The sequence below is a fragment of the Balaenoptera acutorostrata genome, chromosome 3 (assembly GCF_949987535.1).
Source record: "Balaenoptera acutorostrata chromosome 3, mBalAcu1.1, whole genome shotgun sequence".
In the NCBI taxonomy this organism is placed as follows: Eukaryota; Metazoa; Chordata; class Mammalia; order Artiodactyla; family Balaenopteridae; genus Balaenoptera; species Balaenoptera acutorostrata.
In genome coordinates this window covers 173,157,670-173,185,427 of record NC_080066.1, presented here as the reverse complement: position 1 = coordinate 173,185,427, position 27,758 = coordinate 173,157,670, and the positions used below count along the sequence as shown (strand labels likewise).

General features: G+C 39.6%; 1 protein-coding gene across 13 annotated transcripts in view; it reads right to left on the bottom strand.

Annotated features, from left to right (window-relative positions):
• The window catches only part of LOC114236921 (EF-hand calcium-binding domain-containing protein 11-like), a 102,520-nt gene that overhangs the window by 14,198 nt on the left and 60,564 nt on the right, over positions 1–27,758 (bottom strand). For 2 of the 13 annotated variants that reach the window (XM_057542980.1, XM_057542982.1), the window contains one exon: positions 13,647–13,896. The exons of 2 other annotated variants lie outside the window; for them this stretch is intronic. In XM_057542980.1, the coding sequence (XP_057398963.1) occupies positions 13,662–13,896 (235 nt within the window). In that variant the 3' untranslated portion in view covers positions 13,647–13,661. Of the gene's footprint in view, positions 1–3,392; positions 3,442–4,828; positions 4,975–11,777; positions 11,890–12,733; positions 13,208–13,646; positions 13,897–18,140; positions 18,298–24,411; positions 24,479–26,223; positions 26,246–27,758 lie in introns of those variants that run through there. 9 more of the 13 variants (XM_057542981.1, XM_057543000.1, XM_057542999.1 and 6 more) reach the window with 9 other exon arrangements.

Below are 27,758 nucleotides of genomic sequence, written 5' to 3'. Positions count from 1 at the left end.
CTGCACTGGCAGGCGGATTCTCAACCACTGCGCCACCAGGGAAGCCCTCCTTTACATTTTTTAAAACACACCTCCAGTCCAAGCTTTTGCTTTTATATGTGTCAACCTGGACCGATGTATATGTATATACATAAATAAAATAAATAACCAATCTTTTCAAGATGCCCAGTGAAATTTGACTCACTGGATCACTGTAGGACATTAAACTTTCTTCTCTATAAACAGGCAGTTAACACAGGGCTTCATTTATTATTTGTTAGTTGTTCAGTAGCTACATTTGCATTACAGTTCTGAATTTTGGTTGCAGGAATAGAACCCCAGGAAGGTAAACTCACAGTGTCTTGCCTAGGACCACACAGCAATTTAATGAGAGGCCAGGTTCAGACTGAGCAGCCTCAGAATTTCCCGCTATGGCTGAGTGTACTGAGTCACAATGTTGTTCTACCTTCATGTATATCACGGTAATTAACTTGGCATAGAGACCTCAGAAGGTTACAGTAAATACTTTGTTTTGTGGTCAGGTAATTAAATGTGTAAAGGTCCCTACCCTCTGTCTGATCATTACCTAAAGGACATTCCTATGGGGCCAGAAGTGATTTGCTGTTGTTGTAATATAGGCAGCCTTTTTACATCTCCCTCTGTAGCTGTTGAAATCTTGGCTCGCACCCAAATGCCCCACTTGGGTTTTGTTCAGGAAAGATTTCTTCCAGCTGCTTTATTTGTTGCACAATTACATGTATGAGCTTCCAGAATGTACAAGATCACAAGTCAAATGAAAGGCTTCAGCTCCCAGTTCGCATAAAGAGATAAAATTTGAAACCAAGGAAAACAACAAAACATGGCTAAATGAAGGGCTAAGTAGAAACGAGACTGAATAGTATTCTTACTAAAAGGTTAGCACGTGCCAGAACTCGAAAGGAAAATGAGACACCATGGGGTAATCATAGTATCCTTGTGCTATGTTTATGGCCACACTTGCAAAGGGACTCAGACTCCCTCTTTAGCATTTACAATTTGGGGCACAGCAAGCTGATAGAAACAAAAATATATACCTGTATTTAAGCAATTATACTCCAATAAAGATGTTAAAATATATATATATATATATATACACACCTGTATTTAAAAATAAAAACTTGCACACTCACATTCATAGCAGTATTATTCATAATAACCGAAAGGTGGAAACAACCCAAATGTCCATCAACAGATGAACAGATAATGTGTTATATACATACGATGGAATACTGTTCAGCCTTTTAAAGAAAGGAAATTCCTTTTAAATGTGGATGGCCCTTGAGGACATGATGCTAAGTGAAATAAGCCAGTCAAAAATGAGAAATACTGTATGATATGAAGTACCTCGAGTAGCCTAACTCACAGAAACAGAAAGGAGAACGGTGGTTGCCAGGGGCTGGAGGGAGGGGAAATGGGAGCTTCAGTTTTGCAAAATGAGAAAGTTGTACAAATTGGTTGTACAACAATATAAATATAGCTAATGTTATGGTACTATACACTTAAAAATGGTAAAAAAATAATAATAATAAACACAACCACATATAGAGGACTTCTGTTTTAAGGATTGGAAGAGTATATTTAAAAATGAACTGAGGTATCCTGGAGATTGGCCATCATTGATGTCAAGAGCCTGAGGATCAGGATCAACAGGCAGGTCTACATGGAAAATGTAAAGTAAGGGGAGCAGGAGTCAACGGTTACTTGTGGCAGATGGCAGAGTAACTGAAGAATCTGCAGATAAAGAACTACAGGTCATAGGATGTGAGACGAAGGTGACCTTTGGCACAAACATGGAGAGTTGGACCAAAGGAGGAAAAAAAATCATCAAATGCCAAAAAAAAAGTCTGGAAAATTTAAGAAGCAAAAATCGGAGGTTTCATGAATCACAATATTGGGTCGGCCAAAAAGCCCATTTGAGTTTTTAACAGAAGAAACCGAACGGACTTTTTGGCCAGCCCAATATATACTGGAAAGTATTTAGAAGTTGATGGACTCCCAAACATCGTTTGAGCTTCAAACACATCACACACGTACCCACTGTGATTAAGCCTCACAGGCTTGCTATTGGGCTGGCCAAAAAGCACGTTCGGGTTTTTTCCACATCTTACAAAAAACCTGAACGCACTTTTTGGCCAACCCAAATATATCACAAATGGGACAACTGGCGTATGTAAAGATCAAACACAGTGAGACCTTCAGAAGATCATGCGTAAGCAGTGAAGACGTTCTTATCTGAAGCCATCTGGACCGAAAGTCAATCAGCCAATTTAAAAAAATCTGTTGAAAAGGGAAAACATGCAAAAAATGGACACACCCAGTTGTGGATGCTGGGGACCATCACATCCCCCAGCTGGAAGTGTCACCTGCTGAGAGTGGACAGGTGAGAACCTCTCGGGCTTCACTTCCAGCCAAAGGAAGTTGCCTTGCTCAAGGTGATGTCCCGCTCCGCTGGGGGGCAGCCCACACCTGATGTCTGGTCAGTGCAGGAGGCCAGTACGAACTGCCTCACTCTGCCACATCTCTGAAGGGTGGTCAGCACTAGCATCCCCACGCCACTGGCTGAGGCCAGAGCTTCAATTCTCCTTCTATTAGTCCTGCCTCTCTCACTCCCATCCAGGCCTGGTTCCGAGAGCGCTTGCTCCCCAACAAGCTTCCTGCATGCAAATCTCCATCTCAGAGCCTGTTTCCCTGGAGCCCAATCTAAGACACATACATAACTTAAACGGTTAATTTTAAATTTTAAATATAAGCATGCATTCATTCTCTGATATTTTGACCTATGCCAAAGCCTTCATCTTCAAGAACCGGTCATGGGTCAGCATGCTTTGTTCTCTTTCTTGCATAAACTACACCTAAAATTTTAGAATTACCTATTATTTCCGATTTTGGTTTCCTGAAAGTAAGAAAACTTAAAGACCACTAGAAAACAACCTAGATGTGGAATTCCTCTAGCTTTTTAAATTCCACCAATCCTTAAGAGGTATCTCACCCAGTTAATGTGACAGATTAAAACAACTTTTTAATTTAATAAACTACATATAAAATTTACCATCTTCGTTCAGTCGTATGAAGTGGTACATTCATATTGTTTCGCAGCCATCTCCACCATCCATCTCCAGAACTCATTTCATCTTGCAAAACTGAAACTCTGTCCCCATTAAATAATAACTCTCCATTCCCCCTTTCTCCTCGGTCCCTGGCAACCACTATTCTACTTTCTGTCTCTATGAAAATAACTATTCGAGGTACCATGGAATTTTTTCTTTAATTTATTGAGTTACCTTTATTAAGTCTTTCCAAAATTTATTTTGTATAGAAAAAGCAGCTGTGGATCTTCCCTGGCAGTCCAGTGGTTAGGCCTCTGCACTTCCACTGCAGGGGGCATGGGTTCATTCCCTGGTCGAGGAACTAAGATCCCACGTGCTGCATGGCCAAAAAAATAAATACATACATACAAACGTACATGCATACAAGTTAAAAAAAAAAAAAAAGCACTGTCTTTTTGGATTGCACTTACATCCTTTTTTGCTTAATGTTTAATTAAATCACCTAATTACAATTATAAGTTCAACTGGCACAAATCGGTTTGAGAACAAACAACATAGAACGGGTCTGGGGACAAATACAACTCAGACAGTTGGAGAAGTACATGAGGGCGCTGGAGAGAAGGCTCCGATTACAAGTGTTCAACATGCTGTGGGCATCCCCTAGACGGCTCTGCACAGGGACTGGAAGCTTCCTTCAAGCTGCTGAACTGGTTAAGAGAGCTGCTTCTACTGTACAAAAATAGATATTGATAGCATTTATTGAGCACCTATTATGTTCCAGGCACTGTGCTAAGCATGTAACGGGCATTGTGTCACTTAATGTCCATAATCCATGAGGCAAATATTATCATCTTCATTTTATAATACCTACAGGAAACTGAGGCACAGAGAAGTACTCAAGCAATTTATCCAGAGTTGCACCACTAAGAAGTGGCAGAGCTGAGATTTTCAGGTTGGTGTGAATCCAAAGCCTGTCCCCACTCTACCTGCCACACTGGCTCTTCAAATGAATATTAAATAAAAGGTGTAACAAGAATAAAAACACAGAAGTGAGCCTTTGTTTTCTACTGGCATCACACAAAATGACAAAATATGTCACAGGTAGTTTTTCTAAGACTATAATTTAACAAATGGGATGCACTTAAATTCTCGTAAGACAGGACTGTAGGTAATACAATCTGCAATTGTTATTTGTTTATATAGGAATGATTTCAGTTAATTAAAGACAGAAGAGTTAGGCAGTATTTGTAAGGAAAGAACTGAAGTCAGACATTTTAATTATGCTATCAGATTAGCACAAAAAAGAGAGTAAGCTGGAAAGTTTATAGAATATAATAAAAGCTAAGTATGTTATGTCTCAAGATAACTCTTTGGATCAAGAAAAAGAGAGAGAGAGCACATCTAAAATAATACATAGAATCAGATAAGTGACTAATCAAAGAGGTCTCATTACAACCATCTATATCAACACCCACATGGAAAAACCAAGCTGTAGTTTTTTTGGGTTTTTTTTTGCCACACTGCACGGCATGCAGGATCTTAGTTCCCCGACCAGGGATTGAACCCATGCTCCCTCCAGTAGAAGCATGGAGCCCTAACCACTGGACTGCAGGGCATTCCCCTTTTTTTTCCCCCCCAAGCTACAGTTTTATTAGAAGCATTTTCCCAAGAAAATAAAGCATGAATTTGTGCTTGTCTTCTAAAAAGAAAAATGAATGACAATTCAAAACAGATACAGACAACAATGAAAGCTAACCAAACCAAAAAAAAAAAAAAAAAAAAAAAAAAGGGAGGTATTTAAGATTGCCAAATCATGAGTAGAAGCAAGCTCCGTTTAGCAGCCTCTGGGAGACCTGGCAGACAGATGAGCTCTCGTCATCCAGGACAGTGTGGCAGCTCCCTTCTCCATCTACAAGCAAGAGGTCACTCATTACTCCCCAGTCCATCCAGGATGTTGAGATATAATGATAGCTATAGAGATTCCCAACAGAACAGCACAGCCAAGAAAGGCTGCCTGTGCCACTGGGCTCTTTTCTACACCAACAACCCATGAACCATCAACAGACACGCATCTAAGATCCAGGCTCTCTCCCAGACACCCTGACAACTCCTCTCTCATGGGGCCATCTGACCTTGATGCCCATTTCTAGACAGAACGCCTTCCCTGGTTGTCCCACAGACACATCCCAAGTTGACATCATCACAAACCCCACACCTGCTCCTCCTCCTGTGTCCCCTGTCACACTGAATGGAGCTGCCATTCATTCAGATTCCCAGGACTGGGCCTCGGGGCCATCCTCAACTCCTCCACCTTCCATATCCTGTCGCCATGGTGATTTACATGTAAAACATCACTTGAATGCATGTGCTCTTCCACTACTCCCTTAGTTTAGGACCTAGACTCTTGCAAGAAGACTTCTTAGTAGTGATCAGTTTGGTCAGGGGGTCAGATACACAATCTCCTCATTTACTGAGCTCCAACTTCATATCTAAATACCATGTTTGATTCCTTTGAATCAACCAGGGTAGAATCCCTGCAAAAAATGGGAAAAGAGAGAGGAGACTTTCCCTTAGCACTTTAGGTGTGAGAAACTTTTTGCATCCCACTTAGAGATGAAAGAAATCAGGTTAACACCAAAAATTCATTTGTAGCCCAAATATAATAGGCCAGTTTATTTTCAATAGCTTTTTATTCAATCAACAAACTGTCTCCTTCTAGCAATCTCTTAAATCACAGTGATTCATTCTGGGTAAACACAGAGATACCGCCTAAGGAATTTCTCCCAGGTGAAATCTGTAAGGATGCTACTTGGGCCTCCCAACACAGGTGCCTCCTAGAGTCTTCCCAACACCATCTATGCTGATGAACAAAACATAGACCTGACTTTGAAACCCAAACTCTGACACTAACTGCAGGGCTTCCATCAAGTTACACAATCTTATAGAGAAAAAGAAGACAATGGTATTTAGTTGTATATAAAGCTTGTTAAGTTCAACAACAAACAAAGATCAGCTAAGGGCCAGGCACGGCCTTGAGCACCTGAGATTCAAAGATGAAAGTCACAGCTCTGCCCCTTGCACTTCCAGTCTAGTGGGACAGACAGATACAGACCAAGAAGTGTGACAACATACGTGAGTGCTGGAATCAAGATGTGAGCAAGTTCCACGAAGAGGGAAGGCTGGGGTTGATGGAGAAGAACTGAAAGAGAACTTATTCGAAATGGGATAATTATGTAAACACCTGATACCTGGCTCACTTAAAAAATGCTCTTTGGCTGTTTTTTAAAAATTAATTAAGGGGCTTCCCTGGTGGCGCAGTGGTTGAGAATCTGCCTGCCAATGCAGGGGACACGGGTTCGAGCCCTGGTCTGGGAAGATCCCACATGCCGCGGAGCAACTAGGCCCGTGAGCCACAATTACTGAGCCTGCGCGTCTGGAGTCTGTGCTCCGCAACAAGAGAGGCCGCGATAATGAGAGGCCCGCGCACCGCGATTAAGATTGGCCCCCACTTGCCGCAACTAGAGAAAGCCCTCGCACAGAAACGAAGACCCAACACAGCCATAAATTAAATAAATAAATAAAAACCTTTTTAAAAAATTAATTAATTAATTGATTAATTTTTAAATTATTATTATTATTATTTTTTTAATTGTATAGCTACTTTATTTATTTATTTATTTATTTTTGGCTGTGTTGGGTCTTCGGTTCGTGCGAGGGCTTTTCTCTAGTTGCGGCAAGTGGGGGCCACTCTTCATCGCGGTGCGGGGACCGCTCTTCATCGCGGTGCGCGGGCCTTTCACTATCGCGGCCCCTCCCGTTGCGGGGCACAGGCTCCAGACGCGCAGGCTCAGTAGTTGTGGCTCACGGGCCCAGCTGCTCCGTGGCATGTGGGATCTTCCCAGACCAGGGCTCGAACCCGTGTCCCCTGCATTAGCAGGCAGATTCTCAACCACTGCGCCACCAGGGAAGCCCTATTATTATTTTTAATATTAGTTTTTTAAACATCTTTATTGGAGTATAATTGCTTTACAATGGTGTGTTAGTTTCTGCTGTATAACAAAGTGAATCAGCTATACATATACATATACCCCCTTATCTCCTCCCTCTTGCATCTCCCACCCAGAGGGTTGGGATAGGGAGGAGATTTCTTTTTTTAAACCCACATTTAAGCTTACAACTGTTACTGATATAACCTTTTTCTTGTCTTCCTGAAAGTTCATATATAAAGTCACCAACAAAACACCTGATGGTCACTCTATTGTGAAGACACTCAAAGAGCCCTGACAAGAGGGCCTCATGCAAATAACAGAGGCTAAATTGCCAGGTGTCTCTGAAGGAGCCACCTGGGAAGTGCATCCTCCAGCTCCAGTCAAACCTTCAGATGACTGTGGTCCTGGCCAACATCTTGAGTGTAACCTCATGAGAGGACAGGAGTCAGGACCACCTGCTAAGCCATTCCCAGATTCCTGACCCACAGGTGTTATGTGAGGCACTAAATATTAATATTTATTGCTTTAATCTGCTAAGTATCAGGGTAATTTGTTACTCAAAAATTCATAACTAAGACACAGGTCAATAGGGTATTAGTGATAAGGTTTTTGTATTCAGGACAGCATAATTTTCTTAGTTAAAAACCAATTCCATTTCTTTTCTCTGGAGCACAGAAATATGATACACATGATGGTAGGTTGTGAGACAACGTGGAGTTAATGCTGGTTCTACTTCCTTCCTTGCTTCACATCATCACCTCCCAAAGGAAACTATAGTTTAAAATACCAGAATTACATAACTAAAAGAGAGTGATGGGTTGTGACTCCTTAAAGACAATTTAAAACAAGGTATATGGCAAGGCAAGTAATAATGAAAGCAAATGACTTATCACTAGATTGTAAGAATTAAGCAAATAAAGCACCGTAGTTCTAGCCACAATTGTTAGGTAACAAACTATGAGTTTTGAATTTATTAGGACTGATGATTTGGGCACTCAATCTATTTCATTTCTTTAAAAATATAATTTATTATGGGTAGTATAAGTTAGTATTTAAAGTTTCGAGGTGCTATATCTGTAGCCAAAAGAAAGGGCATTTTATTCTCACTTATTATTGATCTCAAAATTAAGATTCATTTATTCACAAACATTTACTGTACACCTAATTTCTTCCAGAAATTCCCCTAGGGTTTGGGAATGAACTGATGGAAACTATAATCTGTGACCTCCAGGAACTCACAGAGGGTAGACCAGTGCTTCTCATATGAGCCTGACCGATTTTTAAATATGGATGCAAAGGCCGATTTCTAGAAACTCAAATATTGAAGGCGGGCGAGTGGGACCTGGAGATCTCCATGGTTTTACACTCATAATTGCTTCTGATGCTTGGTCCGATGGTTCTCCACCACCAGGGTGGACGATAATACAGTACAGCCCATTTGCTCGATCATCAAATATTTACTGAGCACCTGATCTGTACCGTAGGTGCTGGCTGCTGGGGGCTGGGGGGTGGGTGAGGCTGTATACCAGAAAATACACAACATGAAGCTAGAAGGATAAGAGAGTCAGCCAGATGAAGGAAGAGATGATGTTCCACCATTAGCAGAGCAGCTCCAAATGTGGAATCACACCAAATGGTAGGCTTTGTGACTAAGTTAAATGATAAAGTATATTCATGGATTCTCAGATTTTTTTACTTGAAAGAGACCTAATTGACCCAACGCCACGCAACAAAGAAGGGAACTGAATCTAGGTCCTGTGACTCCGGTTCTTATGTACTTTTTTCTTGATCAGTTCCTCTTAGGAATAAAGCACATCTTCAAGAACAAGAACAAAGAATATTTCTCAATTCTAAAAAGCCTGTGTTGTTACTATACGCATACTATATCTTAGGAGCTATCAATCTGGGGCGTTTTTGAAAAGATACAATCAGTGAAGAAAAAAACAAGGTGGATGTGAAAAATGTCTTTGAAGCTATTTCAGTTGCTACTGCTGGAAAATGTTTGAATTTCAACTCTAGTAGGCATAAAATAGCTTATAGAAAACACTGGTTTTGTTATCAGAATCAATGACCTAGAAATAAATCTCCAAGCGGGATAAGCAAAATTTTGAAAGAGTAGAATCAAAGAAAATAAAACTGTTATCTCCAAATGGTTTGTAAAAATAATGTTTTGGGGTTACAGTTGGAAATAGGTACATTTCAGAGCTACAGGTATTAATGATATACTGGAATTCTGTGACATAACACTAGTCGGCTAAGGAGTAGATTTCCTTCAAAGGGGTTTATCAGTGGAAATAACTGAAGGAAGGATCTTGTCTTGCAATCTCACCAATAATACAAAATCTTCTCCCTTTTCTGGGTCTTTGCCATCTGGCATCTACTCCTGCCACTTTCCTGAGGTTACTCAAGGGTCAATAGTTTGTCCTTCTCTGGTACAAAATCAAACTCAGACCTCTTATTTTTTGATTCCTCTGCTCACCCTGTCTTCCTGAAACATTGTCTTCCCTTTGTTCCCATGAAACTGTAGGTTCCTGGCTCTCCTCTGACCTCTCCTTGCCTGGCTTCCCTCCTAATCATGCGCATCCTCTCAAGGTTTTGTCTGGTCTGCTTCTCTTTCTAATCCTCCATTTATGCCAACATGGGACCATGATTCTCCCACTCACACAGGCTCCCCAGCCCCAGGAGCTAACTGGCATTGCTTTGGCATTGCTTCCCAATATCCAATCAGCTTTTGAGGCTATCAGATTCTTTCTGGGTAACATTCCTAAGACTTGACCTTCCCTTCATATGTCCATGTCCTTTTCTCTGGAACCTCATCGATTAAGCTCTAGTCAGTTACCATGGCTTCCTGTGGACCAGCTCGTCATTCTCTGGTACATCCTGCAGCCTGAGGCCAGATGAAGATCATTTTCATCATGCCCCTTCCTTGTCCAAGGATCAGTACATGCCTTGCTGAATCCAACCTCAGTGCCCCATACCTGGAATGACTTTCCCCTTTGTAAGCCAAATATTCTACTTTCTCCAAGATCCAACATGAAATTCCTTCTCGGATGATACCAACCTAATCCTCTTCCACAGTGAATTTTAATTTCCTCAGCAATCATATCTGGATCACTCTCTCTCACACTCGCTTTATTGCAACTAAAGGGCAGTTCTTGTAGAGACCACCATGATATGGGGGGCCAGCAAAAGCATCTCCATGTTTGCTAAATTGAACTGAATTTACTGCAGCTCTGCCAAAATTTAATTTTAATTATATAAAGACTGAAGGAACATAGAAAGCAGATCTTGCTTCAACCATAAGTTATTACTTCAATTTCTTAAACTATAATAACAGAAATAGATACACACTAAAAGCATTTTTTTTAATTAGGAAAATCAATGGAACAAAAATCTTTATATATTCTTCTTAGTTTTCTCTCCCCTGACGTTTTAGGGGATCTTATCACTCCAATTACAAAAGGGTCTTTTGGCATCTGAGGAGCTAAGGATGGATGACAATGAATGGGTAGACTCAAGTATGTGAAGGATGAATTGTATCCAGAAAGCTGTGGGTCAGAGAGAGATTTTCCAAATGGGAAATGAATTCTGAGAGGAAGCTGCCTGCTGGGAAATGAAGGAAGGCTTTGAAAAGCTAGTAATCATGATCAAATCGTAGTTGTGTTGACCGGTTGGAAATACACATGTAGAATCTACAATGTAGAAGTTGTTCTGAAAAGAACTTAATTATGCAGAAGAGGAAGCCAAAGATCTTTTAAAATGTGATCATCCACATTGTCAAACGTGTTAATACGTCACAGATAGCAGGGCTGTCTCACAAAATAACTTATGTTCAAAAGTTCTTTGCGAGGCTCATAAATCTTACCTCCTTCAAATCAAGATTAGCTCTTGACTAGGTAAAACTAGCAGGAAATTGCTTTAATAAGATAGATTGTTTAAAAAAAAATGTGAAAATTAAAATCATACACATGTATTTATACCTAATCTCTTCTCTATTATTTCTTTCTAATCATATGTGAAATGTTGTTTTCATTCATTCACTAAGCATTTATTGAGCACTGTCCAAAGCTCCAGGGATTCAATGATTCCTACCCAAAATGAACTCACAGGCCAAAGAGGGGCACTCACAGGCTCGGTGGAAAGAAATAGAGAGTAAAGAACAGGAAATAACTAAAAGGGAAGAAATAACACTGAAATGGAAAATTTTATGTGTACTCCTAATTTACTAATTAAAGAATAATCCTTGGGCTTCCCTGGTGGCGCAGTGGTTGAGAATCTGCCTGCCAATGCAGGGGACACGGCTTTGAGCCCTGGTCCGGGAGGATCCCACGTGCTGTGGAGCAACTAGGCCCATGTGCCACAACTACTGAGCCTGTGCTCAGAGCCCACGAGCTACGGCTGCGGAGCCTGCGTGCCACAACTACAGAAGCCATGCACCTGGAGCCTGTGCTCCACAACAAGAGAAGCCCCATTTGCCGTAACTAGAGAAAGCCTACGCGCAGCAGTGAAAACCCAACACAGCCAAAAATAAATAAATTTAAAAAAAAAAAAGAATAATCCAACAAATCAATGTCAAATAAAGCCAGTGAAGAACCCTGACAACTTGATCACAGTCAGATTCAGTTTTCTGAAATTCTCATATGTGAATGTGTCAAGCCAAGACATCAGTGAGGAACAGTCTGGAACACTTTAAGATGCTGAAAAATAGTGACTGTGTAGGTAGAACAGTCTTTAGCACCTACAGATAAGAAATGGTTTCTACATTTATTTCACAAGAAATGTAACTGTTGATACTTTTATCTTCTAGCTTGCTTTTGGCAATAGTTTCTTCATCACTATAAAAGAAATTTAGAATTATATTATTATATCATTATAAAACAATTCTAAAAGAACAATAGGGAATCATTACAGAAATTTTGGAAAATAACAAACGGTCAGAAGTGATCCATATAACCAAATCCTAACAATTCTACAGGAAACTGTAATACAACAAAGAAAATCTTGGAATCAAACAATATGCTCAATAATAATTTTAGGGAAAATGGAATAAAAGGCAACTGCAAAAGCAAAGTTACCTGGTGGCCTGGGGAGCCCTTCCCTTCCCTGCTGTATCTGAGCCTCTCCCATCCTCTCTGCAGGACCACCCGTCGCCCCAGCAACTGCTCCCTCTTCTGAACTGCTTATTTCATCTTACCCGGTGGAACCAGACAGTGAATAACCTGCTACTATTTATTTTCCATGTTTTCGCCTTTTTCCCCCAAATAGATCATATGCTGTTTCCTGAGGACAGGAAGTATGCCTTCTATTTCTCTGTATCCCCAGCAACTAGGAAGCACCCTGCACAGGATAAATGTTTGTTGATGAGGATGCATATGCTCATTTTTAATACTTACGTGAATATTAACAAAATCTAGTTGGTTACTATTTTGAAGAAAGGACCTGGGGTTAAAAAATCTTCTAATATTATATATTTCACCTTATTTGGCAAGATTTCTGAAGAATTCAGTACAGCTTCGTATTATTTAGACAAATAAAAATGGTAAGAAATAAAACCATTCTCATTAAAAAAGTGAAAATTCATTTATTCTGAATTTTGAAATCTCTTTAAACTTAGATAAAATATACAGAGAACAAAAGATTATCAAACCTTTCACTAACCAGTAACCCTTATGTGTCCTTCCCCTCTGCCAAACTCCAGTTTATAAAATCATTCTAATACATCAGTGAGGAACACTGTTTAAAAAAATTTTAATAACAGTTTTAAATAATGCATAATTATATGGGGATATATGTATATGTATATGTATAGCTGATTCACTCTGTTATAAAGCAGAAACTAACACACCATTGTAAAGCAATTATACTCCAATAAAGATGGTAAAAAAAAAAAAGCATAATTGTCCTAAACAAACAGGACCCACACCTTTTTTGAATTCCACCTACCACACCCCCTACACTTAGCCTATGTAAACTTCAGACTCCCAGGTTCAAATGCCAACAGCACAGGTGTGTCAGAGACAAAACTCACTGTGTAATCTGACAGCCAACTGAGATCAGCTACACGGAGGAAATGAGAGTTGGGATGGGGTGGCGGAGGGGGGAGGAAGCAGCAGGTGTTTCTGGAGCGGTGCGATCACAGGGCTCTGGGGACCCCTGAGGGAGGAGGACACGAAAGAAAGGGTGAGCCCACAGCCCAGAAAGGCAGAGGAAAAGCACCACACTCCAAGCTCCAGATTCAACTTTCCCAAACTTTAGAAACCAATCCGTTCTTAGTTGGGGACTATACTCTGTCACTTCCAAAAGGGAAAACTGTGTACTAAGCCCATAGTAAGTGTGCAATAAACGCCCGTTTAACTGATGGATCAACAGGGTACGATCTGATCACTGCCTCAAAGAACCTGATCCCTGGGGAGAAACTCAGAGGGACTAAACACAAAAGGAAAGGTTTCTTTCTGATCATCTTCCAAGACCTGCACGTAGTTTGTGAGAGTGGCCTGCGTTTCGAATTATGCATTATATTTCAACCATCACTGCGCATGAGATTGTGTGGTCCTCAGGAAGTTTATGATATGAGATATTCTTACTACAAGGAGATTTTGATTTTGCATCAAGCTCCACCAAAAGAAGACACGCATAAGTACATATCGAGATAAAAGTACCCCATAGAGCTGAGGAGTGAACCGTCTCCTGTCAAATGTTTTCCTGGAAACACTACAGCTGGGGGTTCTCTTCCTGAGTCATAAACACCCAGCACTCGCCTTCCAGGTGCTGCCAGCCTGAGGCACCCTCCGGGGTAGGCTCCTCCTGCTATCTTTCTGCTGCAGTTCCTTGTTTTAAGTGCTCTGTAAATCAGATTAAAGTATTTGTTTGTTTTTTCAGTAGCCGACTAAAAATAAATCTGCAAGCTAAGGATAAAGAAAGACACTTCAGACTCTGCCTTTGAAGCCCATTTCATGGCAAGTAATTGACTTCCCTCCTAGGGACCAGTTATAGATCAGGAGGAAAACAGCATTCAGAGCTTTCACGAGAATACCAGAGACTGAAACACGCTTCGCACCCAGCTTACTTTCTCGTAGAAACAAAGGTGTGCATGCCCTGTCTGCTTCCCTCACGTGAAAGAACTACCATGTTTAGCAAAATAAAAATCTCTCTAAGGTGCTTGTCCCTCCTCCTCATACTTTAGGAATGTTACCTCCAGCTTTTCCAAAAATATCAACCACCCAGATACTGACGACAGGGTTTTGATAAGAAGAAAAAGTATAAGATTCACTAAAAAAGAGGGCTAACAGGATCTCGGCAACGTGGTCTCCCTCCTGCCTGCAGGCCACAGAGCTTGCCCACTTGTCCCTACTATGTAACTTCCTATAGCCACAACCCTGTGGCATTCTGATATCCATCAGGTAAAATCATTCTGTATGTTCACATGACAGTGTTAGAATTAATGGATGAGATGACAAGGCTGTCACACTGCTAAAAGCATGAGCTGTAGAATCCACAAACAGACTGCATTCTGTCTGGGAGAACATGAAGTTACTGCACTTCTCTCTAAGCCCTGCTTCAATAAACAAAATGGGGGTGATAATAACAGCCACCCTGGGGTTGCTGAAAAGAGTAAATGAAACAAAGTATGAAAAGCGTTTAGTCTCCAGTAGGTGATAAAAATATTTAGCAGTAGTATGACGACAACCTAAGGGTGACCTCACAAAGAATCTAGTGTCTTAACTCTCAAGGTCAGCTAGAGAAGGGTTGGAGAGCTCCCAGAGGTCTTGTGTGGGGTTGTCAGCAAGGAGCTGCAGTCATTCTTGGGGGACACAGAAGGACAAAATTCTCCTTAGAGTTTCGCCACCTGAGAAAGGCTTGAAGAGCCCTTGCTTTTCTCTTGTCCTCTCTCTCTCTCTTTCTCTCTCGACTAGATAGAAGACAGAGTTAGGAAAGGAAAAAAGACTTCTCCATTCCCCTTGGACAGAGAAGTTGGTAGAGTACATATAATATTTCCCCAAATTTCCCAAATGCATGGGGAATGCCCTCTTAGTACTATAAATATACAAAGTGTTTACAGTCTGTTTTTAGGAATAATGAAAAAGAACAGTATCTAGAATTAGACATCAAGCTAAAAATAACTCTTAATTGGTCTTAGCTTAGGCAAATACAAGAGCACTTAATTTGCAAAAACTTCATGATGTATCCACTGTCCAAGAAAGGTCAAACACTGAACCTCTCCAGTATTTCTCACACAAAGGTATAGAGATGTACCATTTTCCTGTTGCATGTGGTAGGGCTCTCAAGGGAAGACATTATCCTCTACTCTACCAAAATCCATACAGAAATCTAACAGATGCTATGTCATTCATAGCAATCCAATAATTTTAATTATAAACTAAATTTCCCTAAGCTGGTCGTAAAAATTTATTATGTAATAGTTGATACACACAAAAGAATGAATATATGTTAACAAATATCTACATTATGAAGCTTGATAATAAAACCAAAACCTGTGAGCCCAACCCCAACTTAAGAACTAGAAAATTTCCAATATTAGTGTAGCTACCTGCGCGCTCCTTCCCGATCTCAGCCCCGTGCCTTGCCTGCAGAAGTAATCGCTTTCTTAAACTTTGAATTTATCATTCCTTTGCGTTTCAAAATATGTTTTTGCAAAGATGGATCTTCAATTGTGTATTATTTAGTTTGGCTAAACACTGCAAAAACTTGGAGACCTTTATCTCCAAATGGATCTGAAGTTGGCGCCACAGAGCCTAGGATGTCTCAGCTGTTGCCATTCTTCCTTAATAGGCATTATGTGCCCTGCCCCTCATCTCCCGAGAGAGTCAACAGAAGTTCTAAGGATTCTCTCGGTTTGTGCCCACAGCAGTCACAAAATTTCCTTCATTCTCAGAATAGGTGTCTGTCTACACAGCTGCTGTCTGAAATGGGGAGAACTTTCTACCCACCCAATATGAATCTGTGTACCAGTCGTAACTAGTTTGTATGGAGTGGACTTGAGGCTGCCTGCCATATTGGTGGGGAAGTCCTCCTGCCTGGAGGAGAGGTAGCACAACCCAGACATCTCTGGACAGGTTATCTGTGAATCTACTGCAACCACCTCCCTGACAGCTCTTCATCAACAAGTACCAAAGCAGAGGACCCTACGGCCTGGTTGACCATATAATTTGCACAACATATTCCCTACTAATTCCCCTGGACTTCCTCCATCTCCTGTTAAGAACCATGATTTCCTCATCATTCTTCCAGAAAGCCCCGTCACTGTCAGCTTCCCATCCTTGTTGATAAAACTGTTAACAACTGTGAAGGGCCTGAGAATTCAGCCTCCTTGCAAGCTACCACAGTAGCTTGCCACAGTTTCACGGATGCTGGCAGAAGATCCAGGTCTATTGGTTCAGAGACAAAGGACTTCATTACTCATGGCACAGAGAACAGCACGAGCATCACACATTTGCATCAGCTTCCTGTACCCCCAGATTCTACGGGGTGGTGTGGATGGGCTCAGATAGATGCCTGTGCACACAGAGGGCTGCATCACAGAAGAGGGACCTTGAGCTTAAGGAGCCCAGCATGCCTGCCTTTTGTTCTGGAAGGAGACACTAACTCCATCTTCCAAGGATGTTCACTATACAAATATCCTTGAAAAGAGACTGTGGAACAAAAAGCAGTCAGTGCCTTACTCATAAGATGTGTAGAAACAAGAGAGATCCATAGAGTTCCCATAGTCAACCATTATCTGTTACACTTCAATTAAAATTATTATTTAAAACGTTTTTAGTGGTATGATTTTTTTTTTTTTGGTATGATTGTTTTAAATTCTATCTTGAACCCAGAAGTGACAATCATATTTACAGAGCCTCGTGGAGAAATGTGTGACGATGTGCAGGAAAGGGTCCCCCAAAAGATACTTGTTTATTACAGTTGACAAATATGTGCTTTACAGGTTCAGGACTTCAGAGGCTTTGAGGGAATCTTTCTGACTCCGTTTTTTTTTTTTTTTTTTTTCTCTACTAAGCAAGAACAATAATTTTCCTCTGTAATATTAGCTTAGAATTTAATTAATAATTCTAAAAGACATAAAGATCTGCTGTGAGATAGAACTATAAAAATACTGAAAGTTCTAGCCACGGTCTGCATGGCCAGCAAGCTTCCTTGATATGATGTAAGCTCATCTTTACAGTGAAGCCCCTACTTTACATTATCCTACAATTTGCACCTTTTCTTCCCAAATCTGCCAGTTTTCTCATGTTACTGATGTACTGACCTCTTCTTTATATTACCCTGTAATTTATGCCTTTTCTTTAAGTCCATCACATTCCCTGCATTACTAACAGACTGACCTCCCCTTTATATTATCCTGCAATTTACACCTTTTCCTTCTGACTCCATCAGATTTCCTAATGTCACTACTAATGTACTGACAGCTCACAATTTGTACAGCATTTCTTGCAATTTGTACTCATTTTTCAGAAAAGCTGGAGGAAAGCTGCCTTGTTACTGTGTGTCTGGGGCTGAAGACCAGAGACTGCTGAGCATGCGTGCTTCACTACAGACCTGTGGACAGGGCTCCTGACTTAGGAAGGCGATGTTAGGAAGTGATGAAAGATGATGAGCTGGGTCCTCAGTTGTTGACTAAGTATCAGTAGATGATGAAAAGGAAGATGTACATTTTATTTTATATTTTTAAATTTATTTATTTTATTTATTTATTTTTGGCTGTGTTGGGTCTTCGTTGCTGCGCACGGGCTTTCTCTAGTTGCAGCGAGCGGGGGCTACTCTTCGTTGTGGTGTGAGGGCTTCTCATTGCGGTGGCTTCTCTTGTTGCAGAACACGGGCTCTAGGCACGTGGGCTTCAGCAGTTGTGGCGCGCAGGCTCAGTAGTTGTGGCACACGGGCTTAGTTGCTCCGCGGCATGTGGGATCTTCCCAGACCGGGGCTCAAACCCGTGTCCCCTGTATTGGCAGGTGGATTCTTAACCACTGCGCCACCAGGGAAGCCCAGGAAGATATACATTTTATCATCTGTCCTTTACGAAAGTTTCAGGGGCTCCATAGGATGAGAAAAGTCTTTCACAACTAACTTAACTTACATTTAACACATTCTTTTTCATTGAGTTCAAACGAAAGAGAGGCTTTTTCACATGTTAACAAGTTGCCCTCAGTTTGTATTCTTGCTATTTGCCATATTTCCTCCTGGTCACTCTGAAGTAAGACTTCCTGCAGAATCTGCTACCTACGTGGAGTCTGAAATGAATTAGAGTCGGTAAAACAAAGGGAGGTAGGGTTAAGAAAAAGAAAATTCCAGATACAGGACACCGCATGTGCAAAGGCACAGAGGTGCAGGTCCAAAACCTTTAGGGAACTTCGGCTATTTCAGAGTGGCTGGAGCACAGACTGAGTAGGAGGTGCCTGGAGCAGATAATGAGGACATGCCATTTGAAGGAATCTAGACCATCTATATAATCGGGAGCCACTGAAGAGTTTTAAGCGGGGAGAGTAATGTGCTCATATTTGAAATCAGAATAATCTCTCGGATGGTGGAATGGAGGCCATGTTAGAATGGAGATGACACTGGAGGTAGGGAAACAGATCAGGAGAGTACACAACTAGCTAGTAAGGAGATGACACGGGCATGTGTTATGGGCTGAATTGCATCCCCGTAAAATTCTTATGCTGATGTCCTAGCTCCTAGTACTTCAGAATGTGATTCTATTTGGAGACAGGGTCTTAAGAGACAGCCACTGGTCTCAGAAGAAACCAACCCTGCTGACACCTTGATCTCAGACTTCTAGCCCCAGAATTGTGGGACAATAAATTTCTGTTGCTTAAGCCATCCCATCTGTGGCATTTGTTATGCCAGACCATGACAGCCTGGATCAAGGATGGTGAGGAGGAAAAAACCTGAGACAGACTTGGGTGGTAGAATACACAAAATCTGGTGACCAGTTGGTATAAGTGGTCAAGAAAGAAGCTGATTTAGAGGATCCTGGTATGGGTAACTGGGTAGATGGCCATATCATGGACCAAGAAGAGTAATACAAGAAAAGAGAAAGATCAGCAGTTCTGAGATAAAAGACAACATCAAGCATTAGAACATGTGCAGTTCAGTAGGATGTGAAGACATGGGTCTGGAATTCAGAAAACAGGACTGAGATCAAGGCAGGGAACTGGAAGTCCTCCACGTGGAAGTGGAGGCTGTGAATGAAGTCTCCCAGAGGAAGTATACTGGTGTAAAGGAGAATACTGGAAGGAGGATGCATCCAGTGAAGGAGATAGAAAGGGATGCATAGGTAGGACCAGACCCAGGAATGGGGATTGTCACAGACATCAGTGGAAAAGGGTGTTCAAAGAGGGAGTGGTCATCAGGGTTGAATGTTGAAAAGAGGTCAGAGACTTAAGATTATCCATTGAATCTGACAATTAGGAGCTTATTGGTGAACTCAGCAAAATTATGCAGTAGAGCTGTCAGAGGTGAGAGCTGTGCTGCACTGAATGGACAAGTAAAGAGATTGGGGGTAAACGAAAATGGCAAGCACAGATCACTCTTGCAAGAAGCTTCGCTAAGTTGGAGCTGGAGGTGATGCAGGGTTCAGGGTGGGTTTTATCATCATCATCAGTAGCGGTGGTGCTGGTAGTGGTGGAGGAGGAGGGGCAGGGGGGAATAGTACTACTAAGCAGGTGGTCACATCCTAAGGTCAGAGGGTGCTGGGCCTGCCTCTTTGACATGTTATTTCTTCAAGATGAAATCAAACATCATCTTTACAATGAGTTGTTCTAACTCCCACTTGGGGTGGCTGATTTGGATTAGAGTAATTTGCTGTTCAAAGTATGGTCATGGGTGCGGGCAGCCCATTGGTGGAGAATCCCTCATAGACTTCTCTGCAAGGTGAGGTAGATTATATTCATTTGATATCATGAAGGGGTAAGTTGGGTCAGGGGAAAAATAAGAGGGGGACAGGAAATCAAGAAGGAGGTGAAGAGGAACTCTATCCCCTGGCAACACCTGTCATGGCCGAAGCTAGGTGAATTCGAGTCCCTCGCTATGCGTTTACTCTCCCACCAGACTGCAAGTTCCCTGCCTGCAGCCATAAGTTACCTAGAGCACCCACACAGTGCCAGGCACCTAGAAGGAGCCCAATCAATTCGCAATGAGAGCTCTACCATGGCCCTACCATGTAGAGATCATGGCCCTACCATGTAGAGACCATGGCCCTACCATGTAGAGATCATGGCCCTGGAGCTAGGTCTTCATGCCCCGATGCCCAGTCCTGCTTACAAGGCAAGAAATGAGCCCAGTGAGCATCCACACGTGATGTCTACATCCTCTCACAAGACTAGGACAGGTCAGGGAGGGATGTGTAACTGAGACGGTTAGAGACCACCTCTCCGGGTAGATCCCAAATTCTTTCTGAGTGAAATCAAGGTTACATCTAGGGAAATAGGGGAATAGAGGCCAAGAAGAGGGTTTTAAAAGGCAGAATAAAGCAAACTGGATGGGGATAACATTTAACATAGGAAATCTGAAAACAATTCAGAACCAGTTGGCTATGAAATGTTTGTTCAGGGTTTAAGGTGCACCTTATCTTATTTCATTTATCATCAGGACACCTTTCCCCACAATTTAGAATCTCTAAAATTGTGGTTGCATCTTACAATAAATGGTATCTTAGCACTGTCATAGTTTAATGGGCAGAATTTTTTTTCACTAGTGGTACATGATATGAGGGTGCCCTAGAATCAATGGTGTCTTAAACTTCATGATATGGTATTTTACTCTGTGAAAGGGTATGGCGGTTGTTTTGATCTGCTGCGTTAATTGAAAGTACTCAGCTTTAGCAATGGGTAAACTCTAAGTACTATCTCAAAAAAAGAGTATCTCAAAAGGCACCCCTTCACATATTAAGTCACTGAGTAACTATTTTGAGAGCCCAACTGAGCACTTTAGTTGATCACTCCCAAAACAGTGAGCAGGAAGAACTCTAATTCACAGAAAGCTCTGTTATGCTATATCGTGAGTAACAACATTCAGGACCCAAAACTCAGGAATAAAAAGAGCCTGATTATTACCATTTTCTGTTCAATTGGTTCTACATTTGTAATTAAGTCTGCGCCTTCTCTCCAACACTGTGGAATGTTGATCACTTACTACACGGGTCAGAGGAAAAAGACTTGAGACTCTATTTCAAAAGATAGGAGGAAAATTCTAGCTTGCAGTTGGGACAGACTCTGAAGACTATTTTGAGACAGTAGTCTTTCACCAGATGAACCCTGTGGTAACTGTGGTATTATTTGGGGTTTGTAATGCTTTCAGTGTTTACAAGGTCAAATCTAAATTCATATACTGGAAATGTGTTCTATTTTCACTGCTGAATACGGGCTGCATCAATTTATTTGCTTATTTTTAAATGCGTCTTCTGGCCTTTAGAAGCTATTATTTACATAAAGGTAGTTTTGAACTTTACAAACATGTTGGATGCTACCTACTGTCTACATATTTTAAATAAGGTTAGATATGTACAAAGCAACAACCTATATCCAAAATAAGAAAATGAAAGATGGAAATCATTGCCAAATGCCTTCCTAAATCATATTTTAAAATAATCATTTTCACAGATTTGTTTTTATCATACTGAATTAAAATATACTTTCTTAAAATATTAAACCATATGAATATCTAAATCTATTTTCAATGTTTTATACAAAGAGTATGGAGAACATTTTTTAGAGCAATCAACAGGTCTACTTTGGGCAGTTATTTCATTTAATGATTATTACCACCCAGTGTCTGTTTTTTAATATTGACCTAAGAGACAATCTAAAAATGTGAATATTTATCTTAACCTTCTTTAAGATCTAAATTCACTTTTCATCTTGGCTTTTCTCATTTTCACCTTGTACCTGATTACTTTACAAGGCATATGTCTCTTTCTTCCTTTAATTGCTTTTTGTACCTCCTTTTTCATTTTTTACAGAATTGCTTGTTGTTAAGCAATGTGCATAACATTAGGATATACATTCATTATTCTAGAACGCTGTCTACTTGGTATTATTTTCCTCTATTCCTTTACCTCATTTGAATTGACCTAAACTGTACTGATTTCTTTTGACATTTCTTTCTGTCAAAACATGTTCCCCCATCTTCCTGTCCTTTGATCACTACTCAATAGCTATTGTATTCAATATTTAGCCTCATGCTTTTCGGTTCTCCATTGTTTTTGTTAAGCTCTGGTGGACAGGCTCATAGCATATGACTATTTTTCTTCTTAGTCTACTCTGCCTTACTTCTTTCTTTTGTATTTAAAGACATTAGAAAGACATTTCTTATGAAATTTAGGTCACTTCCTATTATTTTCCTTTTATCACTTTTGCTCTTCCAGATGTTGGTTTTTTCAGGACCATAGCACCTGTTCTGCGCTCTTCCTCGTCTTACTGTAGTGATTATAATACTGACTGTGCTATAATCCTATGAAACCACTTCACCTACCCAACTTAAATTTGTTCTATTTTTCAATGAGCTACAATGCATTTAATTTATTTAGCTATGGGAAGCTGCCCAAAACAAAAAGTTCCCCCAGAAAACCAAGGAACAAAACAAAAAACTAAGCACGTCAATTACTTACATATACCATAATTTTCTTTTCCACATATGTCTGAATAAATATTTTTGAAGAACACAAAGAGCACACTTTACCTTTACCAAACCAAGCTAACTTGTAGCCTAACTTGTACTGCTGGGCTCATATAGATTCTTGTTCCTATTATTATTCTTGAAAACAATGATTTCTAAGTAGAGTGTGGACGGGTTTATGACACAGGATTACCTGATATTCAGCTTGACTTACTCTGGTCATAACCTTATAAGGTCTTGCTTTTCTAATTGTAAAAAGAAAAAAGTGATGATTCTTCACCTATTAGAACACAGGGATGTAACAGAGTTACAGAATAAGTTTAAGCAAGATTCATTATGGATAAACTCTCTGGAACAAAGTTGTTCTATCAGAAATGTCAGAGATGTGTATGGGTACACATGTTAATATTAGTATATCCTCTTCACATCTGGCCTATTAATACTTTTCAAGTTCTATTTAATCTAAACTTTGCAAGTATACCCTTCTTAATATTTATTTGTATGACTCCTTTCTCTTGAATACTGGACTGCACAGTCAGATGAAAGGGCTCAAATTAATTGATCTCATAGTCAAAGGTTCTTACCATATTTCAAATCGATCCTAAACTGAGAATTTGCTTCCATTTTTTTTTTTTTCTTTTGAAGGTGGTTTATAATAAGTTGAAAAATAAGAGTGGAAACTAAATAATAAACCGGAAAAAAATGTTAATCACTTAAAACAAATGATAAAAACATGCCAGCTATGTCTGTCTATAAACTCTATGGCTTATTGAGAGGCAGCTCATGTAGTTGTTAAGAGTATAGGCTTTGGAGTCAATCGGCTTGGTTCTCTTGACTATTTCATTAAAATGAAAGCTAATAAAAACTTATGGAGCAGTAGAACATAGTGGCTAAGAAGGTAAGCTTGAAAATTTATAAGGAAATGCACTGAGTTAAGGACAGTCAAGATAATTTTGAAGAAATTACAAAGCTCTAGGACTTACACTAGTAGATATCAAGACTTATTATAAAGCCATACAATTAAGAGAGTGTGGTATTGGCACAAGGATAGACAAATAGATCAAGGCAAATTAACAGAGATGGGAACATATGTATATGTATAACTGATTCACTTTGTTATAAAGCAGAAACTAACACGCCATTGTAAAGCAATTATACTCCAATAAAGATGTTAAAAAAAACCCAGAGAGTTGATATTACAGTCTCCCAAGTCTGAAGTCAGTCTAGAGGCAGAATTCCTTCCTTCTCAGGGAATCTCAGTCTGGTTTTTTTTTTTTAATGGCCTGTAACTGATTAGATGAGGCCCACCCACATTAGGAAGAGTCCTCTGCTTTACTCAAAGTCTACTGATTTAAATGTTAATCACATCTTAAAAACATCTTCACAGCAACATCTAGACTGGTGTCTGATGAAAAACTGGATACCACAGCCTAGCCAGGGTCACACATAAAACTAACCATCACACTTGCATAGGCAAAGAATAAGATAAGACCAAAAAAAGCATGAATCATAAAAAATTGATAAATTGGACTGCATCAAAATAAAGAACTTCTGTCTTTAAAAGCAAATGTTAAGAAAATGAAAATGAAAGTCACAGACTGGGACCTGTATCTGGAATATACAGAAATCTCTTACAACTCAGTAGTTTAAAAAAAATAAAATAAAATATAAGCAAAAGATTTCAACATACCCTTCATTACAAAGGTGTGGATGGCGAACAGAACAGGAAACAATTGTTTAAGTCATTAGTCATTTGGGAAGTACAGATTAAAATCACAATGAGATACCACTATACACCTATTAGAAATGGGTAAAAACAAAAACAAAACAAAAAATTAATAATATCCAGTGCTAGTAACAATGGACAGCAAATGGCAGTCTCATATTCTGCTAGCGGGAATGTAAAACAGTACAGTCGATTCAGAAACAGTTTCCCAGTTTCTTTATAAAATTAAAACATACACCTACCATGTGGCTCAGAAATCACACTTATTAACTCAAAAGAAATGAGGATAAATATCCAAACAAAAACCTTAACACAAATGTTTATATAGCAGTGTCATGCATAATCACTCCAACTGGAAACAACCCAGTGTCCATTAACTGGTGAACAGATAAACTGGTACATCTGTACAACAGAATGTGACTCAGCATTTAAAAGGAATTAACCCCTGATATGTGCAACGGCATGGATGAATTTCGTATGCATTATGTAAAGGGAAAGAAGCCTGAGACAAAAAATTACAAACTGTATGATTCCATCTACATGGCATTCTGGAAAAGGCAATAACATAGGGGCAAATCATCATCATCATCATCATCATCGTCAGTAGTGCCAGAGACTGGGCGTATAGGGAGGGAACTGAAAGGGATAGAAATATTTTATATGTCGATTATGGTGCTGGTTACACAACTGTATACATGTGTCAAAACCCATATGACTATGATACAACTATTAATGGACAATTCTACAGTCTGTAAACTATACCTTACTAAACCTGACTTTACAATATTGGCAGTGAAAGCCAAAAAGATGAAAAAAACATCACATTAGGATGAAACTTAGTGGGGGAAGAAAAACTGAAATACGAATTCAAAAAGAAAGGATGTAAAATTTCAAATTGGTAAAGAACTTTTTCACATAATTTTAAATGCTTGTTCACACATTTTTGAAAGAAAAATAACGACTGTCAAATCACTGTGGTATGTAAGTTCCACCTGATACACTTAAGAGTGACATAACAGCTTTATTTTTAAATGTCAGTTTATAATACACTGGAAATTTTATGCTTTGCAACCATTAAACTGACTTTGAAAAGTTTTAGCTATCATTCTAAAAATGCACAAGGAAATGCATAGTTTTTAAGAATCCTTTTAGAGAAATACAAAGACTCCTGCTCTAGAAGATAGCTTCCCCCAAACTGCCACAGATGGTTTGCAGGTGAGGCAAGATACTGAGCTCCAAAGTCTCTTGGGCAGGCAGGCTGTTTGCCTTGAGCTAAAACTAACTTGTCTGTTTACCTAATGTGCTTTTATAAATACTCTCATTGTCTCTGAATGTAATAAGGTGAAAGAGATTGTAAGACACTGTCCTAGAGAAATTCTTGTACATGAGTACAGATGGAAAGATACAAGAAAACCTACTGCACAGTTAACTGAAATACTGAATAACTGAACAACTTAAACGTCCATCCACAAGCAAATGGATAAATAAAATGCAGAATTACCTTTCAGTGAGATTTTACGTAGCAGTGACAATGAATGAGCTACAAGAGCTCTATGTATCATTATGATGAACCTCAAAAACTGAATGTTGAGTGAAAAAAATCAAGGTCATGATTACATACAGTACGACACCATGTACAAAACATTTGAAAACATGCAAAACAAGATAACGGATTGTTTGTGAATAAATATCTATGCAGTCATACTAAAACATGCACAAGATTGATAAATACCAAAATATAGATCATATGGTTCTCTCCAGAGAGAAAGGGTAAGAAATCAGGGAAGGATGCATAGGGGTTTTCAACTCTTTGTGTAATATTTTATTTCTTAAAAAATCTGAAATAAATATGGCAAATGTTAAGACTGAAGAAAGCTAAGTAGCTGAAATGCAAGTGTTACATTATATTACTATCTATGCTGTTCTGTGTTTAAAATATTTCCAATGGACACACAAAAAAATGAAGTATGTATTTGGTATCCTAAAATTTGGCAGGAGTTCTGGTTTATTGTAGATGTCGTGATTTATAACAGATACAAAATCTTCAGAGTCTGAAGAATCAGAAAACTTGATCAAGCCTAGAGATTAAATATACACGTTATTAACTTTTTAGTTAGCTAATTACTGGAAACTAAACCCAAGGCCAGTCTGGACATCCTCCTCAAGTTCTAAGAAACTTAAAGAAAATCTGATGCACTTGAATTGGTAAAGATCGAATATTATATCTAACATAAATAACTTACTTTTCTGTAGTCTTTAATAAATGAATTCATTGATTCATCCGACAAGAACTGAATGACCATGTGCTCTGCGCTAACTTGAATATCCAGAGGAATCAAGACAGAACAGACGCATCGCTGCTCTCACGGAACTTTATAGTCAAGTGTAAGAAACAGACAGTAAGCAAACAAAGAAAAAAGATCGTCTCAGAGATTGGTTAAGTGCCATAAATGATATAAAACTGGGTAGTAGAGATTTATTGTTAGGGGGAAGGAGGGATAAGGTGAAGCCACTTTGGATACAATAGGCCTCTCTGATGATGCAACGTTTAAACAGGGAACCATAGTGCAAAGACCCAGAATAGAAGGTAGCAAATGTCTTGAACAACCAGATGCGTGGGACCGCATAAGCATAACAAAATAGACGTAAGCTTTACCAAGCCTATAGAAATACAAGGACATTTATCCTCAGGTAGTAGTTTAAAAGTTTTACAATTTTTTTAAAACAGTTAAAACTAGAAATACCTTGTTTCCTATCCAGGAGCACTTTAAGTATCACACCTCAGTCATCTAGCTTGACTTCTTATCTGGTATTTCAGTAAAAATAGTACTTTGGTATTATACTGAAATAAAATAACACTGAGAATAAAATAACAAGGAATCCTCAAGGTGCTTTCTGAATGACACCAGTAAAAATCAACCTTTTTCTAACATACGTACCAACCATTTAGAAAAGACAACAGACTGTAAATATATTCTTGGTAACAGATGTTATGGAATAAAGCAAGCAAGCTAATGCAGGGATCAAAAAAGCAGGTGACTATGAACAGTAAAATAATATTACAGTAAGACATTAAACATCTGTATCATATTTCAGCACATGTGTTAATACTCAAACTTTTCTTGAAGCTATAATGTATTTTCTTGGGAATGGATATAGTGAACAGTGGATCTCTTCACTTCAATCAGAAAAAAATAATCTAAAGTAGACTTACAGAGAGGCAAGCTCTATCAGCTATATTAGTTATCAGCTATATCCCAGATGGCCATCTAGGGGTATTTAAAGACTATTACCTACGTCATTGTCTAATATACTGAGGTAGACAATGTGGTTAACACAATGAGAATTACA